At 35.1% G+C, this 15,173-nt stretch overlaps 1 protein-coding gene across 5 annotated transcripts in view; it reads right to left on the reverse strand.

The window, feature by feature from the left end:
- ADGRV1 (adhesion G protein-coupled receptor V1) overlaps nt 1-15,173 on the reverse strand; it is a 593,679-nt gene that overhangs the window by 429,477 nt on the left and 149,029 nt on the right. For all 5 annotated transcript variants that reach the window (XM_050795448.1, XM_050795446.1, XM_050795449.1 and 2 more), the window contains 7 exons: nt 12,963-13,138; nt 12,100-12,224; nt 8,541-8,698; nt 8,298-8,444; nt 7,872-7,979; nt 4,546-4,810; nt 3,708-3,830 (listed from right to left, as the gene is read on the reverse strand). In XM_050795448.1, the coding sequence (XP_050651405.1) occupies nt 3,708-3,830; nt 4,546-4,810; nt 7,872-7,979; nt 8,298-8,444; nt 8,541-8,698; nt 12,100-12,224; nt 12,963-13,138 (1,102 nt within the window). The remainder of the gene's footprint in view (nt 1-3,707; nt 3,831-4,545; nt 4,811-7,871; nt 7,980-8,297; nt 8,445-8,540; nt 8,699-12,099; nt 12,225-12,962; nt 13,139-15,173) is intronic.

The raw sequence follows: 15,173 nt of genomic DNA on the forward strand, positions 1-15,173 counted from the left end.
CCCCACGCATGGATGTCTCCAAAATCCAAACCTTTAACTCCCAATTTCTTCCTGATTCTAGTTCCACATCTCTACTAATCATCTACACATGCTTCTCTATTATCTCAAACTAGACACCTATAAACAAGTTCATCACATTTCCCACTACAGACGTCTTCTGTATCTTTTCCTAATTTAACACCATTATCCTCCCAATTGCCAAGGTATAATAACTTTTGCTCCCCACATTTGAACAGACATCAAGTGCTGTTGAATCTTCATTTCTAACTTCTCTTTCCCACAAGGATTTTCATTTCTAATTTATCTTTCCCACAAGAATCTTCATTCCTAATTTCTCACCCCAGCTAAAGGCCCTTTTGAACACTTGCCCAGGCAGTTGCAAGTTACTTCGTCTAGCATATTCTATACACCAAAGCTATGAGGAGTTGTAAAACATGCCTTTGATCATCATTTGCCGTTGAAAAGCCTTCAAGGATTTCTCTATCTCACTACTGTTGAGTGTGATCCAGGGATCTAAGAGACATTGAGACCCTTTTAGAGGATTTCAGAGGTCAAAACTATTTTCATAATAATATGAGCATAATGCTGTTTTCATAATAATGCTGTTTTTCTACTTCACTCTCATTCTTTCATGAGTGTATAGGACTTAGCAGAGGCTAAATGACTGATAATACTGCAGTAGACTGAATTCAGATGCAGACATGAGAACCCAGACTCAGACAAGTACTGCCTGATCTCACTTATATGTGGAAACTGAAAAAGTCAAGCTCACAAAAGCAAATTGTAGAATTGTGCTTGCCAGGGGCCAGGGGTTGGGAGAAGTAGGGGATTTTGATTAAAGAGTACCAACTTTCAGTTATAAGATGGGTAATTTCTGTGGACCTAATCTACAGCATAATAACTACAGTTAACAATAATGTACCGTGTACTTGAAATTTGCTAAGAGACTAGATCTTAAGTGTTTTCCTTTAAAAAAAGGTAAATATGTGAGGTAATGGATGGGTTAATTAGCTCAATTGAGGAAATACATATCACTATATGTATATCAAAATATCACATTGTATATCTTAAATATATGTAATGTTCATTTGTCAATCAAGCCTTAATAAAGCTGGAAAAAAAGTTAATTAAGAGAATCAGTTGAGCACAGTGTCTCACGCCTGTAATCCCAGCACTTTGAGGAGGGAGGATTTCTTGAAGTCAGGAGCTCAAGACCAGCCTGGGCAACATAAAGAAACTCCATTTTTACAAAAAATAAATTTTTTAATTATGTGGGCATGATGGAGCATGCCTGTAATCCTAGCTATTCAGGAGGCTGAGGCAGGAATACGGCTTGAACTCATGTGTTCAAGGTTGCAGTAAGCTATGACTGCACCACTACATTACAGCCTGGCAAATGAGCAAAATGCTGTCTCTCTAAAAAATTAATTAAATACATAAATAAAAAGTAGAATATACATACCATGTATTAAACCAGCCATTAAAGATTTTCAAAAATTAAAATAAAACCAATGCCATTCTCATAAAAGTGTTCGTTTTAGAAAATGTCTTTTAAAAATAACATGTTACATTTACACATGAGTATATTGTTGTCACTTTAAAATAAATGACTTTAAAATTTATCAGTTTTAATCTTTTATACAATAAATATGAATAGATTCTAAGACCAAAATGTGTGAAAACTGCTGGATAATTTGAGGCATAGGCACACCATGTGCCTGCCATTCCAGGCCATCTTCTCTAGATTCCAATGTTGTACCTCCAACCTCAGCACCACAACATTCTGGTCAAATCCTCTATCCCTGGCACTTTCACCTACCAATGGTTCCCTCAATGCTACAAACACTTCTGCCTTTATCCTTTGCTCACACCTTCCCGTCTGCCCAAAGTGTGTCCTGCCAATCCACCCAACCATAGCTCAAGCTCTCTCTTATCTCTCTTAATCACTCCAATTCTACCCCTCACAGAGCAAATGGTATTGGTTGTTGAAATGGTTTGGCTCTGTGTCCCAACCTAAATCTCATGTCAAATTATAATTCCCAGTGTTGGCGGAGGGACCTGATGGCAGGTGATTGGATTATAGAGGCGGATTTCCCCCTTGCTGTTCTTGTGATAGCAGGGGAGTTCTCCCAAGATCTAGTTGTTTAAAAGTATGCAGCACTCCCCCTTCACTCTCTTTCCCTCCACCATGTAAAGAAGGTGCTTGCTTCCCCTTTACCCTTCCGTCATGATTGTAAGCTTCCTGAGGCCTCCCAAAGCATGCTTTCTGTACAGCCTGTGGAACTGTGAGTCAATTAAACCTTTTTTCTTCATAAATTACCCAGTTTCAGATAGTTTTTTTAAAGCAGTGTGAGAATGGACTAATACAGTCGTATACCTTGAATTAGTATCTTAATATTTTTTCCTGCTTCTCCAACCATACATTAAGGCTTTTAACTAGAGGAATTCTTCATAGCGTTGTAACACTGACTTACATATAATATCAAATTAATAACTGTGTGCCATTTAATTTATACAGAATTGCCATATCTCAATTTAAAAGCAGGACTGTGATTCATCCAGAGTCACCTGTGGAGTCACTCAGGCTTGGCTCACAAATTCTCTAAAGACCTTGACAGGAGACATGATGACCCACTGTCTGTGTCTGCTTCCTATGCTATGAACACCCACCCCATGAGCCAGCTTGATAAGCTCACCATGCCAGCTGGCCTCAGCTTCATCTCCTTATTATCACTGGCCCTCCCAAGGGATTCCTTGCCAACCCTAAAATAATCCTACAACCTGCAGACAGCAATAATACCTTGGGTTCTCTCCAATTGACTTTGTTTCTGAAACTACAGTGATTAAAAATATTGCTTATGTTTCTGATGTGTGGATTAAAGTACAGAAGACCAAGAAAGGATTTCAGACTGTAGAGGAGGTTGGGAGAGTTAACGAAAATGGAAGAATTCTCATAGTCATTCTCCAACTTAAAAAAAAATTCTTAAATGCAAATACTTGCTATTGCTAGACACATACTTTCATATTTTAAAAATATATATTTAATGTCAATGTCCCTCTTCATGTTTCTCTAGACAAAATAAATATATTATTTTTATTCTTCACTAATATTTTCCTCCATATTTTAGTTATTCTGATTATTCTCAAGCCAATGTCCATTTTGAAAGTATTAATCTGCAAAAGGAGAACTGAAATTCAAAAGAATTTCAAAAAATTCTAGGATTTCTGGAAGGAGTTTTGTAAAGATCTTGATGTTACATTCCCATTAAAATACCCAGTGTCAGCCAGGCACGGTTGCTCACGCCTATAATCTCAGCGCTTTGGAAGGCCAAGATGGGCAGATCACGAGGTCAGGAGATCGAGACCATCTTGGCTAACGGGGTGAAACCCCGTTTCTACTAAAAATACAAAAAAAGTAGCCAGGCATGGTGGCGGGCACCTGTAGTCCCAGCTACTCAGGAGGCTGAGGCAGGAGAATGGTGTGAACCTGGGAGGTGGAGCTTGCAGTGAGCAGAGACTGCCCTGCTATACTCCAGCCTGGGTGACAGACTGAGACTCTGTCTCAAAAAAAAAAAAAAAAAAAAAAAAAAAACACCAAAAACACCCAGTGTCTGGCAATGTGACACTAAATCTAAATCAATGAGATTAAAATCATTCTGGCTTTCCATACTACCTTTAGAATTGGTAAGCAGTTGAAAAGTCCTTACCTATTCCTGAGGCTGGTGTGAAGGAGTGGATTCCGTTAACAGCAGCAAAATCTAGGGACTGAAAATACCTGAAGGAAGACTGCCCCATCTCCCAGACGAAAATATCAATTGAATTCTGATCTCCTACAATAATGGAATAAAAGTCAAATCTTAACACAAAAGTTACAGAAAAAAAATGACAAAATTACATAATAAAACTACAATAAAAATATCAAGAAACAAATTTCCTCAGAATCCATTTAATCTAATAAAAATACAAGTTAATAGGAAGTACGTCAAAAGTCTTTTTTGCATTTACTGCATGACACAAATACATTATTAGTCATTAACCATGATATAATGTTAAAGAAAGAACAAGGACAATTTTTTTTTATTTTTTAGGAATGCTGCAATTTTACCTATGAAAGTTCTACTCAGCAGCAAAAAGCAAATTTTCCTTCCAAGAATATTCTGAAAGAGTATTATAAAAAGTTCTGAATATTATTTATTAATACTATGAATTATTCATGGCACCTCAAGTAAATACATATAAAAAGTTACTTGTTTGCATCCTGGATATAAAATATTCATGTATCTTACAACTTTACCTATCTACTTCCAATTTTGTTTTAATATAACTTTAAGGTGGTAGTCAGAACACAAGCTTAGGGGCATACTGCTTAAATATTTCTCAAAAATCCATTTACAGCTAACAATTAATACTTATCATCTATCAATAAATATTATATGGATTAGTAAAAAATTATTACAAGAGCATTTTCATATAAAATATACCATATGAATGCTAGATGAGCTCAATAACAACTATATATACATTACAAATACTTTATCTTCTCACCTAGAAAGACATTTTTGGCAAATATTAAGTAAATATCATTGGCTGAAGACAAAGCCTCAACTTGTGTTGTCCCACTGATAGGCACCTCTTGAAAGTTAATAAACCCAATGCCAGACCATCTGAATAAAAGGGAGTTTAGCCTGGCATTAGCCTGGGAAATGGCTAAGAACACAGAGCCTCCCTTGTTGAACAAGGCCACGGTCAGCACACCTCGGACAGGGAGTTTTTGATGCAACACGAAGCTTCCTCCATTCCACCTGAAGACCTGAAGGAAATGTTGAAATACAAAACCCTTTATGACTAGGAATTTAGCACTTGCAAGAATGTAATCAATATCGTATGTTTACTCTCTTGGATCCTTTTATTTGGTTAAAAAGGTACCTTCATAAAAAAAGAAAGCACTAAAACTGATGCTCCCTCGCTGCTCTCTCCCTTATCTAATCTGTGTGAGTGTGCACATCTATGTCTATGCACATGAGTACACACGACACACACACACACACACACACACACACAGTGAATGAAAGAGAAGTTATTTGAAAAGAAATCAGTATCAAATGTACATCTGGGTAAGGGTTGGTAACAGCAGGGAAAAGGAAAGCTAAAACCAGGAAATAAACTAAATATGAAAAATTTAGAAATGAATAAGAAACATTCTAATGTTGCAATATTATTATCAATTGCTCGAGCAATAGAATACAGAGAAACACCTAAATCCTTTTTGTCCCCATGGTGGCAGTCAATGCACACAAGGTTTCAGGGTAAGTGTTCATAAATGCAAAATTAAAATTCAGACCCTACCTGAAAGCAAGCTAGTCAATGTCACAGAAAATTATACTTATTCAGTCAACAATTAGGAACTTTTAAGCCACAGACATTATGCTAGGAACTACTGATACAGCGGCCTTTCCCTTTATGGATCTTATTAACTATTAGGAAAAGGTAAACAAGAAACATATCAATAATTAAATAAATGTCTGAGTATAAAATGGGTCAAGTACTGAAGAGGACAATTAGGATGGTCTGATAGAGAATTATGAAGGTATTAGGGAAATCAAGTTAGAAGGAATGACATGACAAAGTTCTTAAGACAGAAAAAGTTTGTCATTATCTGAATAAAGACAGGAAGGAATTTGATAGTGCTGGGAGATTTATGAGAGTTAAGGCTGGAGAGGTAAGATCATGGAGAACCTCCCATTAGGGTGACCATAAAATTTATCATCTAAACAGGGATCCTTTAAAGAGTGAAAGGGGCAATAACAATACCAGAACAACAGGCATAATCCAGTACCTTCCAAGGCAAATCCGGAAATGTAGCTATGCTGTTAAGCCCATATTAAATAATTTCAAATTTATTCTAAGTATAATTGCAAATCATTGAGTAGCTTTAAAATTAGAAATAGCATTAGTCAATTAATATTTTCAAAAAATGCCTCCAGTTACTCAATGGAGAATGGATCCGAGGAGGTCAAGGAAGTTCAGAGAACAGCTAGGAGGATACTATAATGGTGTGGAAGAGAAATAATGGGGACCTGAAGTAGGGAGGAGTAGAGACGAAATGTCTTCACTTATTGACACATATAATCAAAAATACTTAATGATAAACTCGATGTGAAAGAATAAGAAGGAGTAAGTTCAAGACCAACCTGAGAAACATGGTGAAGCCCCATCTCTACAAAATACAAAAAATCAGTCAGGTGTGGTGACACACACCTGTTGACCCAGTCACCTGGGAGGCTAAGGTAGGAGGATCACCAGAGCCCAGGAGGTCAAGACTGTAGTGACCTGTCACATCACCGCACTGGAGCCTGGGCCACAGAGCCAGACCCCGTCCCCCCTGTCCACAAAAGAAAAAAAAAAAAAAAAAAAAAAAAGGAGTAATCAAGGAAGAAATATCTCAGGATTCTGTCCTAAGCAATTGAGTTTGTGGGGTTGCTACTTCCTGAGATGGAAGCTAGCACTGAAGTAACGAGCTTCATAGTGAAAATCAAAGGTCAGTTTGGGATATGTTAAATATTATGTACCAAAAATACATTTAAGTGAACATATCAATAGGTAGTTAGGTATGTAGGCCTGAAATACAGGGGAAAGGCTATAGATATAATTTAAAAGACACTAGCCTATTGCTGATATTTAAACCATATGATTGATAACAGTATCCGAGTGAGTGAAGAGAAAGAAAAAAGAAATTTGAACTATAAGTGAATCTTTCTGGAAAACTCCAAGACATCTAAGTTTACAAAAGGGAAGAGGCACTGGGAATGGGGAATGAGAAGGAACACACACACACACACACACACACATACATACACAGAGAGAGAGAGAGAAAGGGAAAAGGAAAATCTGTGTAGTGTCTTAGAAAGCAAGATAAGATTTATATTTGAGGATGAGGTGACTGTCACATGCTGGTGGAATGTATAATGATTACGCAGAAAAACACCCACTGGAATTGGCAACCCAGTTGTCATCGGTGAGCATGGGGAAGTAAAGACAAAACAAATAGATAATTATTTCATGATGTCTTACTATAGAGGGGAGGAAGGAAATGAAACAAAAATTAGAAGGGAATGAGATCGGGGAGGAATTTAAGCTTTTTAAGCTGGGTGAAGCTAGAACATTTACGCTGACTGTAGTAACCAAATAGAGAGAGATAGACGCCAGAGATGGAGGAATAGCTAACCTTATGATGGCAAGATGGGCACCTGTGTGAGAGGCCTGGCTTTTTAGAAGGGACACTTTCTCTGTCGTAGCAGGAATGAAGAATAAGATTGGGTTTCAAGTGGGTTTTTGAATTTGGTGTTGGGAAAATGAGTAATACCCCTTTTGGTAGCTTTCATTTCAACAAGGGAATTAGCTGAAAATGGAAATGTGAAGCATGTATGGAAGTTTAAGGAGTCACAAAAGTTATCAAATAAGCATTACTAGGATTACAAGATCTAGTTTACAAAAGAAATGTGGGATTTCTGAGGTGATACTGAACACCTGTGTGGCAATGCTAATCATGAATTTTTAGTGATACTCTCTGGCTGTGTGATTTTTCTCCACAATGTTTTGCAATTCAGTTAAATTCTAATTAAATGTTCATATTTATTATTACATTATCCTTGGCTCTTGAAGACAATAATATTTTATGACTCTGGTGTTTAAAAATTAACTTTTAACTAACCAGTCTTTACATTCTACTTTACTACAATCAAATTATGGTTTTTCTTTTATACTAAACTGGCAGACCATACCTTTGGTAAATTTCAATTATAATGTTAAAAAGAAAAGCAAAACAAACAAACAAACAAACAAAACACCACTTCATTTTAAAAGAATCAAACCTGAGTTAATTCGGAATCATCTCTTTGACTTGCAATGATTAAATAATCTTGGCTGTCTGAAGTAAAATATCTTACTTGAGAACTTTCCAGAATAACAATTGTTTGTACCTGCAAGGACAGAGTGGAAATGAAAACTTAAAGGAGACTTGAACTAAGAAAGCCACCAAACACACTAATAGCATGAGTTACTATATGAAGTGCAAGACTTAAGAAATTTTAATCCCAAGTTACGCATACCTAAGTGTCATTTTAAAAAGACAAAAATATCCCCGGATTAAGATACTTTGCTAAAATGTATATCAACTCACAAAAAGTCTTTTTTCACATTAACATAGAACATACATTATCTTAAAATTTGAACAATCTTACAAATCCTAATTACTTTTAAAGAAAGCAATCTATTTAAAAATGAAACTTTTTTTTTACCAGGAATAATTTAAATCCAGACGTGAATGTATACACACTGTTAAGAGAAGGGTTTTCTTCATTTCTTTCTTCATGAGTAATCACAAAGTAGGGAGAAAAACCGATATTAAAGGCCTCACAAGTTTTAGGATTTTCTATATTTAAATCCTAGAAAATGAGGAATAAGAATACAGTAATTCATGATACATCTAAAATTTATCTGCACATTTTATTTTTGTGTTATAAAAAAATACTGATGTTTACCTCAACTGGAATAAAAATCCCCTGCCATCGGTAAACAGTAACAGATGATTTTCTTAACATTATACCATATATTAAATTTTCCAAAGTAACGAAACACCAGCCAGAAGCTGATTCATCCAAAAAACTTTGAAATACGGAAAACACAACATCCATTCCCCCTGAAAAACACAAATCATGATTTACTATTTTATTATTCCTTCAAAAACTTATCTTTCTAATTTATTGTTTAAACAATGAGACTACTGCATTTGTGACTACAAATGAAGATCCTTTCATGACGCATGTGTGTATGAGTGTGAAGACAAGACACAAGCGAGAAAACTTTATAACAACAACAAATAATTAATTTGTACTACAAATAAGAATTTTCTAAAAATTCTAATTTAAAAACCAAGAAAATGTTTTAACATTCTGCTTTATACCTACACACACTTTTCCAAGGTGTATTTAGAAATAAATACTGAATGTGGCTGGGCATAGTGGCTCACGCATGTAATCCCAGAATTTTGGGAGGCCAAGGTAGGTGGATCACTTGAGGTCAGGAGTTTGAGGCCAGCCTGGCCAACATGGTGAAACCAGTCTCTACTAAAAATACAAAAATCAGCTGGGTGTGGTGGTGTGTGTCTGTAATGCCAGCTAGTCGGATGGCTGAGGCACGAGAATTGCTTGAACCCAGGAGGCGGAGGTGGTAGTGAGCCGAGATAGTGCCACTGCACTCCAGCCAGGGACAGACCCTGGCTCAAAAACTAACTAAATAAATACTAAATGTATATTTTAAAGGGAAATATGCAGAACATGATTTTTATCAACTTCGGTAAAGTTGATAAAAATATAACTGAGAAATTTTATAATAATAAATATCTTTATAGAAGCATGATAAATATTTGGTTTAAAAAATTTATGCTATTAATTTGAAATTACGCCCATCTAAGTTTTCACTTTACATTTTATCTATTTTAAGAATGCCAAGCAGACTCACATATTTCAAATGGCTGTCAAGGTTTTATCAAACTGCTACAACTGGTATATGTTTTAAAATTCTGTACTACAAAAAAAAAAAAAAAAAAAAAAACAGGACAAAAATAAAAATCCCCTAACTAATGAAGAGTAAAATTTTTTAAAAAATGTATAATCTCTTAACATGGCTGTTTCCCTTCAAAACATTAAGTTCTTTTTAAATTTTGGTTAGTGGTGTGAACATGATGCAGCAAGTACAACTATCAAGGTTGAAACCTGAGCTCCCTATAAATGATTGATCATTTTTAGATTACCAATTCAAGAGAATTTGTCAATGCCTTACATGTAATATCCAATAGCAATTTCCTTTTCTAAAAAATCCAGCATTTTAAATTCTTATGTTGCTCCCTTTTAAGGGTATACTGCAGATTTTTCATTTAAAGTCCCAAATGGTCCTGACACATGGACAAATCCTTCTCTACAGTAACTCAAGATGACCACAAATGAAGAATAAGCAATGACTGCTAACGATTAAGAATCTCCAACATATGCTCTCATGAGCACTTCCAAAAAAATACATGCAAAGTCCAAGCAGTAATGGAGAAATCTAAATTAGAAACCATAATTTTTCTTTTTTTAGATCCCATCTCTACTTGTCTTCTAGACAACCATACCACTATTAATTATGTCCTTTTTCTTCTAAATATTTAATATTTCTGTACCTTTTCCATCCAACCTACACCTGCTTGGGTCTCTCCAAACTAAACATGCAAAAAACCTTCTGAATCCTACACCCCACCACTACCACCTTCTCCAGGTCCTATCTTCCCAGCCAAACTTCTTGAAATGGTTGCATATAGTTGAGGTCTCTCTTCTTTCACCTTTATTCAAATTGGTATTCAGTCTCTGTCTTTCTATACAAATAGCCCTTTCTATGGTCTAACGCCTTCTATGTTGCTAACTATAATAGTTATTTTTCAGGTTCTCATTTTACTGGACTTCTCACCAGGGGTTGACACCATTTACTTCTTCCTCCATTTTAAAGCACTCTTCTGCTGGTATCTGCCATCCTGTTTTTTCCTAAGTTTCTTACCAGGTCCTCTAAGTCTCCTTTGCTAGGCCATCATCCCATATCCTCAGCCATTCAACTTGAACCTTCTTATAGTGCAGTCTATAGCATCCTCTTCCCTTCTCCATCTTCAGCCTTTCTTTTCAGATTTACATCAATTTCCATGACTTCAAATACAATATATATAGCTAAAGTTCCCAGGTTTATCTCTCCAGCAGAGACCTTCTTTTGAGTCTAGAGAAATTTATTCTCAAAAGTAACTCAAATTCAAAATGTGTTAAACCACATTTATTTTACTCCCCTTACCAAAATACATCTGTTCTTTTTTTTGGAATTCCATCTTAGTGAATAGCATGAACTCCTTCTCCCATCCAACTGCAAAAGCTAGAAACCTGAATCATCTCTGGTACTTCCCTCTCCTTCACCCTCATATTCAACATCTAGTCTAAGCCACCATCATCTTGCCTCCCTGTATCTTCACTTCTCTTCTGTGCCAACCCATTATTTACATGGCACTGTGAATAACATCTTCAAAATCCAAATATGATTATACCATACCACATTACATATGGTAACTCCTCCATTCCTAAACCACTCAAAGGCTCTCCGTTAATACTATTATAAAGACTGGCAACTATAAAATATTCCTTAAGGTCTTGAATGATCTGGTCTTGTCCAGCTATCCAAGCTCAACATTCCTCCTTATTTCTGTACCTACTATCCACCCAAGTTCTTCGCTTATGTGTGTTTTTTATGCCTCCGTTTTCTGCCTTCACAGCTTCTCACTCTCACCTCCATGTTCTTCCAACTCAGTCCTTTGCATAATCAATTCTACTTATTATTCAGTCTTAGTTCAAAGATCAATACCCCTTAAAAGCATTCCCCTATATTCTTTCAACACTTAGAACTTCTCCTTTGAAGCATTTACTAAAGTTTAAAGTATACATTGATTTTTACTTATTTGATTCATTTCTGTCACCCCCTAAATTCTAAGATCCATGAGTTCAGTGCCATGCCTGGCATGTGACAGGCACCCAATACATACTTTATTTTATTTATTTATTTTAATTTTATTTAATTTTAATTTTATTTAATTTTTGATGGAGTCTTACACTGTCGCCCAGGCTGGAGTGCAGTGGCGCGATCTCAGCTCACTGCAAGCTCCGCCTTTGGGGTTCAAGCCATTCTCCTGCCTTAGCCTCCTGAGTAGCTGGGACTACAGGTGCCCAACACCACGCCCGGCTAATTTTTTGTATTTTCAGTAGAGATGGGGTTTCACCGTGCTACCCAGGATGGTCTCAATCTCCTGACCTCATGATCCGCCCACTTTGGCCTCCCAAAGTGCTGGGATTACAGGCGTGAGCCACCGTGCCTGGCCTCAATACATATTTATAGGTGCAATAAAAGAATCAGATTATCTGTTTTCCATTTTCAAATGATCAATAACATACAATTCATGGGAAAAAATAAGAATCTTATACATGCGATATTTCTTGGTTACAGAATTTTGTTCTCATAAGAAATGAAACATACTCATGCCAAAGGCTGTTTCAGATACTGTCTCCCACTGCACACTCACAGCCAAACCAATGCCATTAGTTCGAGATACATTTAAATACACGGTCCTGTTGGCTTCTTCGATGTCTATGGAGGTGGCGCTGAAAGAAATACATGGATTGTGGAAAGCAGAAAAAGTACACATTCTACATATTTAAAATATATATCATATTGCTAGCATATACTTAATACACTTTTAAATTTATACAATCCAAGATAAGAAAATACTGAAAATCAGTTACTTCAGTAACTTCACACTGTATATTCTGAAAAACAAATAAAATTGTCATTCTTATGTTTCTTCACATATGTATGAAAAACACTTTATAGGAAAAAAATGAGTCAGTAAATTAACATATTAATGAAACTAGATTAAAATATTTTTATGATATAAAAAATAAATATTTGTCAGCTTCTAGAAGAAATTTTAAAACCACAATCATGTTAATATATGTTTGAAGAAGAAATTTTAAAACCACAATCATGTTAATATATGTTTGAAGAGTCATTCATTTGGTTTGAGCAGCGAAGTCTACTTTATATTATTTCTTGCTTTTCATTATTTTTAAAAACACAAAATAGTACAGACCTTTACCTGAAACTGTGAATTCCAAGAAAATAAGAATTCTAATAACACCATTCTAATAAAAGGGTGAGTTTAGGTTTTTGATACTCCCAGTTAGGAGAGTAATTGGTCTCTCTAGACCTATCTTTAGAGTTCATTTTAAAAATCCTTTTAAAAATAATTAGACATCAATTTCCTTCTGCATTTTCCTATGCAAAAAATATTCCCTACTTATAGGTTCAGAAGGGATAATTTCCTTATGAATAAACTATACCTATTTTCAACTGCAGAGATACTGAATAGCCCCAAAGGGGCCTGGTTTTGCAAAACTGTTATCAGGGTTTGAACACGTGCCCCTAGTCTAGCACCTCCAGTTGGATTAAACAAGGTGCAAACAAAATACTCATCCATTTCTGGTTCCGTGTCTAATATGGCAGATATGTGTAAGGCCTGAAAACAAAATCAAAAGATAAGGTTACTAGAATACAGTATTTTTTGTAACACACATATAGAGAAATCTACTAAACATTTCTGACAACAAAATACTATGTTTTGAAAAATACCATCTCACTTTGATTTAACACTGATTCCTATAATGTGATGGTTACACCTGTTTCAGGTTATTACTTTTAGGATTTTCAACTTTGTGATATATTGCACTGAAGTGTCCAGAAAACATTTAGTGCATTTTAAAATAACATTGATTAAAAATTACATCTATGTCTTCATTTTTGTGAACTTTTTGTCCTGCTCTGGCTACATAACTTGATTAATCTCATTCTAATCTAGGCTTCACTGTTAAAAAAACAGTTGCAGTCATAGCAGGCACAAATTAGAAACATCCCGAATGTTCATCAGTGGGAGAACAGACAAACCAATAATGGTCTATTTTATAAAACGCTACTCAGTGATTTAAAAAAATGTCCAACTACTGATGCATGCAACCACACAGACTTAAAAATTATATGGAGTGAAAGAAGGCAGACACAAAAGAGTATACACTGTATGATTCTATTTATAGGAAGCTCAAGCAAAATGAGTCATCAATGATAGAAATCATAAAGTAGTTTCCTCTGGAAAGGGGAGGAGACAAGGGGAATCTTCTCAGTGATGATAATATTAAACACATTTATTTATTTGTTTGTTTGTTTGTTTGTTTATGAATGAGACGGAGTCTCGCTCTGTCACTCAGACTGGAATGCAGTGGCACTCTGTTCACTGCAACCTCTGCCTCCCAAGTTCAAGTTATTCTCCTGCCTCAGCCTCCTGAGAACCATTACAGGCACGCACAACTAAACCTGGCTAATTTTTGTGTTTTTAGTAGAGACAGGGTTTCACTATGTTGGCCAGGCTGATCTCAAACTCCTGACCTCAAGAGATCCGCCCACCTAGCCTCCTGAAGATTACAGGTGTGTGCCACTATGCCCAGTCTTAATGTTAAATATTTTAATCTAAGTGGTAGTCACATGTGTGTATGTATATATCTTCAAAGTCACTAAGCCATATACTTAAGATTTGCGTATTTTACTGTTTATACTTCAAAACAAAAACTTTTTGGAATAAAAGCAGTTATGTCAGTTAAATTTATTTAATCCAATTTGCTCTAACATTCAATTTGCCTAATAAAAATAAAAGTACATACATATACTGTGAAAAAGGAGTCTTTTATGAAAAAAGTCACAGTAAAAAATATAAAACAAACAAAAAAATAAATTTAAGAAAAATTTTAAAAGATGAAAAAACATGAATAAACAGAAAATTAATAATATATTTCAAATTTGAATTTTTATATACATATTTCAAGATTTAAATGTAAGTGACCTTGCACAAACCAATTAAGGTTTTAAATTTCCAAAATGTGAAAAAAAACCATGAAAATGAATATGCATTTGCAAATGTGCTGAAGTCACATAAACTGATCATTAAAAAAATAATTATTAGATGGACTGTTTTAGACAAAATAGCTTTAAATCTATTATTTTAGATTTATTATACTTGATATAGCTGGCTTGAAAAATGCCTAAAGCTAACATAATTAGCTATTTTAAACTTAAACTGTTTAAAAAAATAAAGTTTAGTAGCAGGAACAGAAAATTGTCAATACATAGAAAAAGAGGTTTTGGAAGGTAAACTGTGAGTATAGATCATATTTATAATTAATCTCAAATCCCCAATATTTTTCTCCAATAAACTATTCCTGTTGTCAAACAAGCAGTCTGAAGCAAGCAGTTACATTTTGTTCAACAAAAATGTGGCAAAAGCGAAATGACTGGCTGGGACTTAATGCTTACAAAAATTGGCTTGGGTTTTCTTTTATATGGTTTATATACAATATAAAGTGACATATGCAATTTAAGTGTGCTGAAAATTTAAAATAGCCATACATATATTTTCTTTATTATTTACATATTCTTCTACCCTATTAATAGTAAAATGTTCCACTTGCACTTTATACAGAGTAAATAGAACTACAGCACTTGTCACA

The sequence above is a fragment of the Macaca thibetana genome, chromosome 6, assembly GCF_024542745.1.
Source record: "Macaca thibetana thibetana isolate TM-01 chromosome 6, ASM2454274v1, whole genome shotgun sequence".
In the NCBI taxonomy this organism is placed as follows: domain Eukaryota; kingdom Metazoa; phylum Chordata; class Mammalia; order Primates; family Cercopithecidae; genus Macaca; species Macaca thibetana.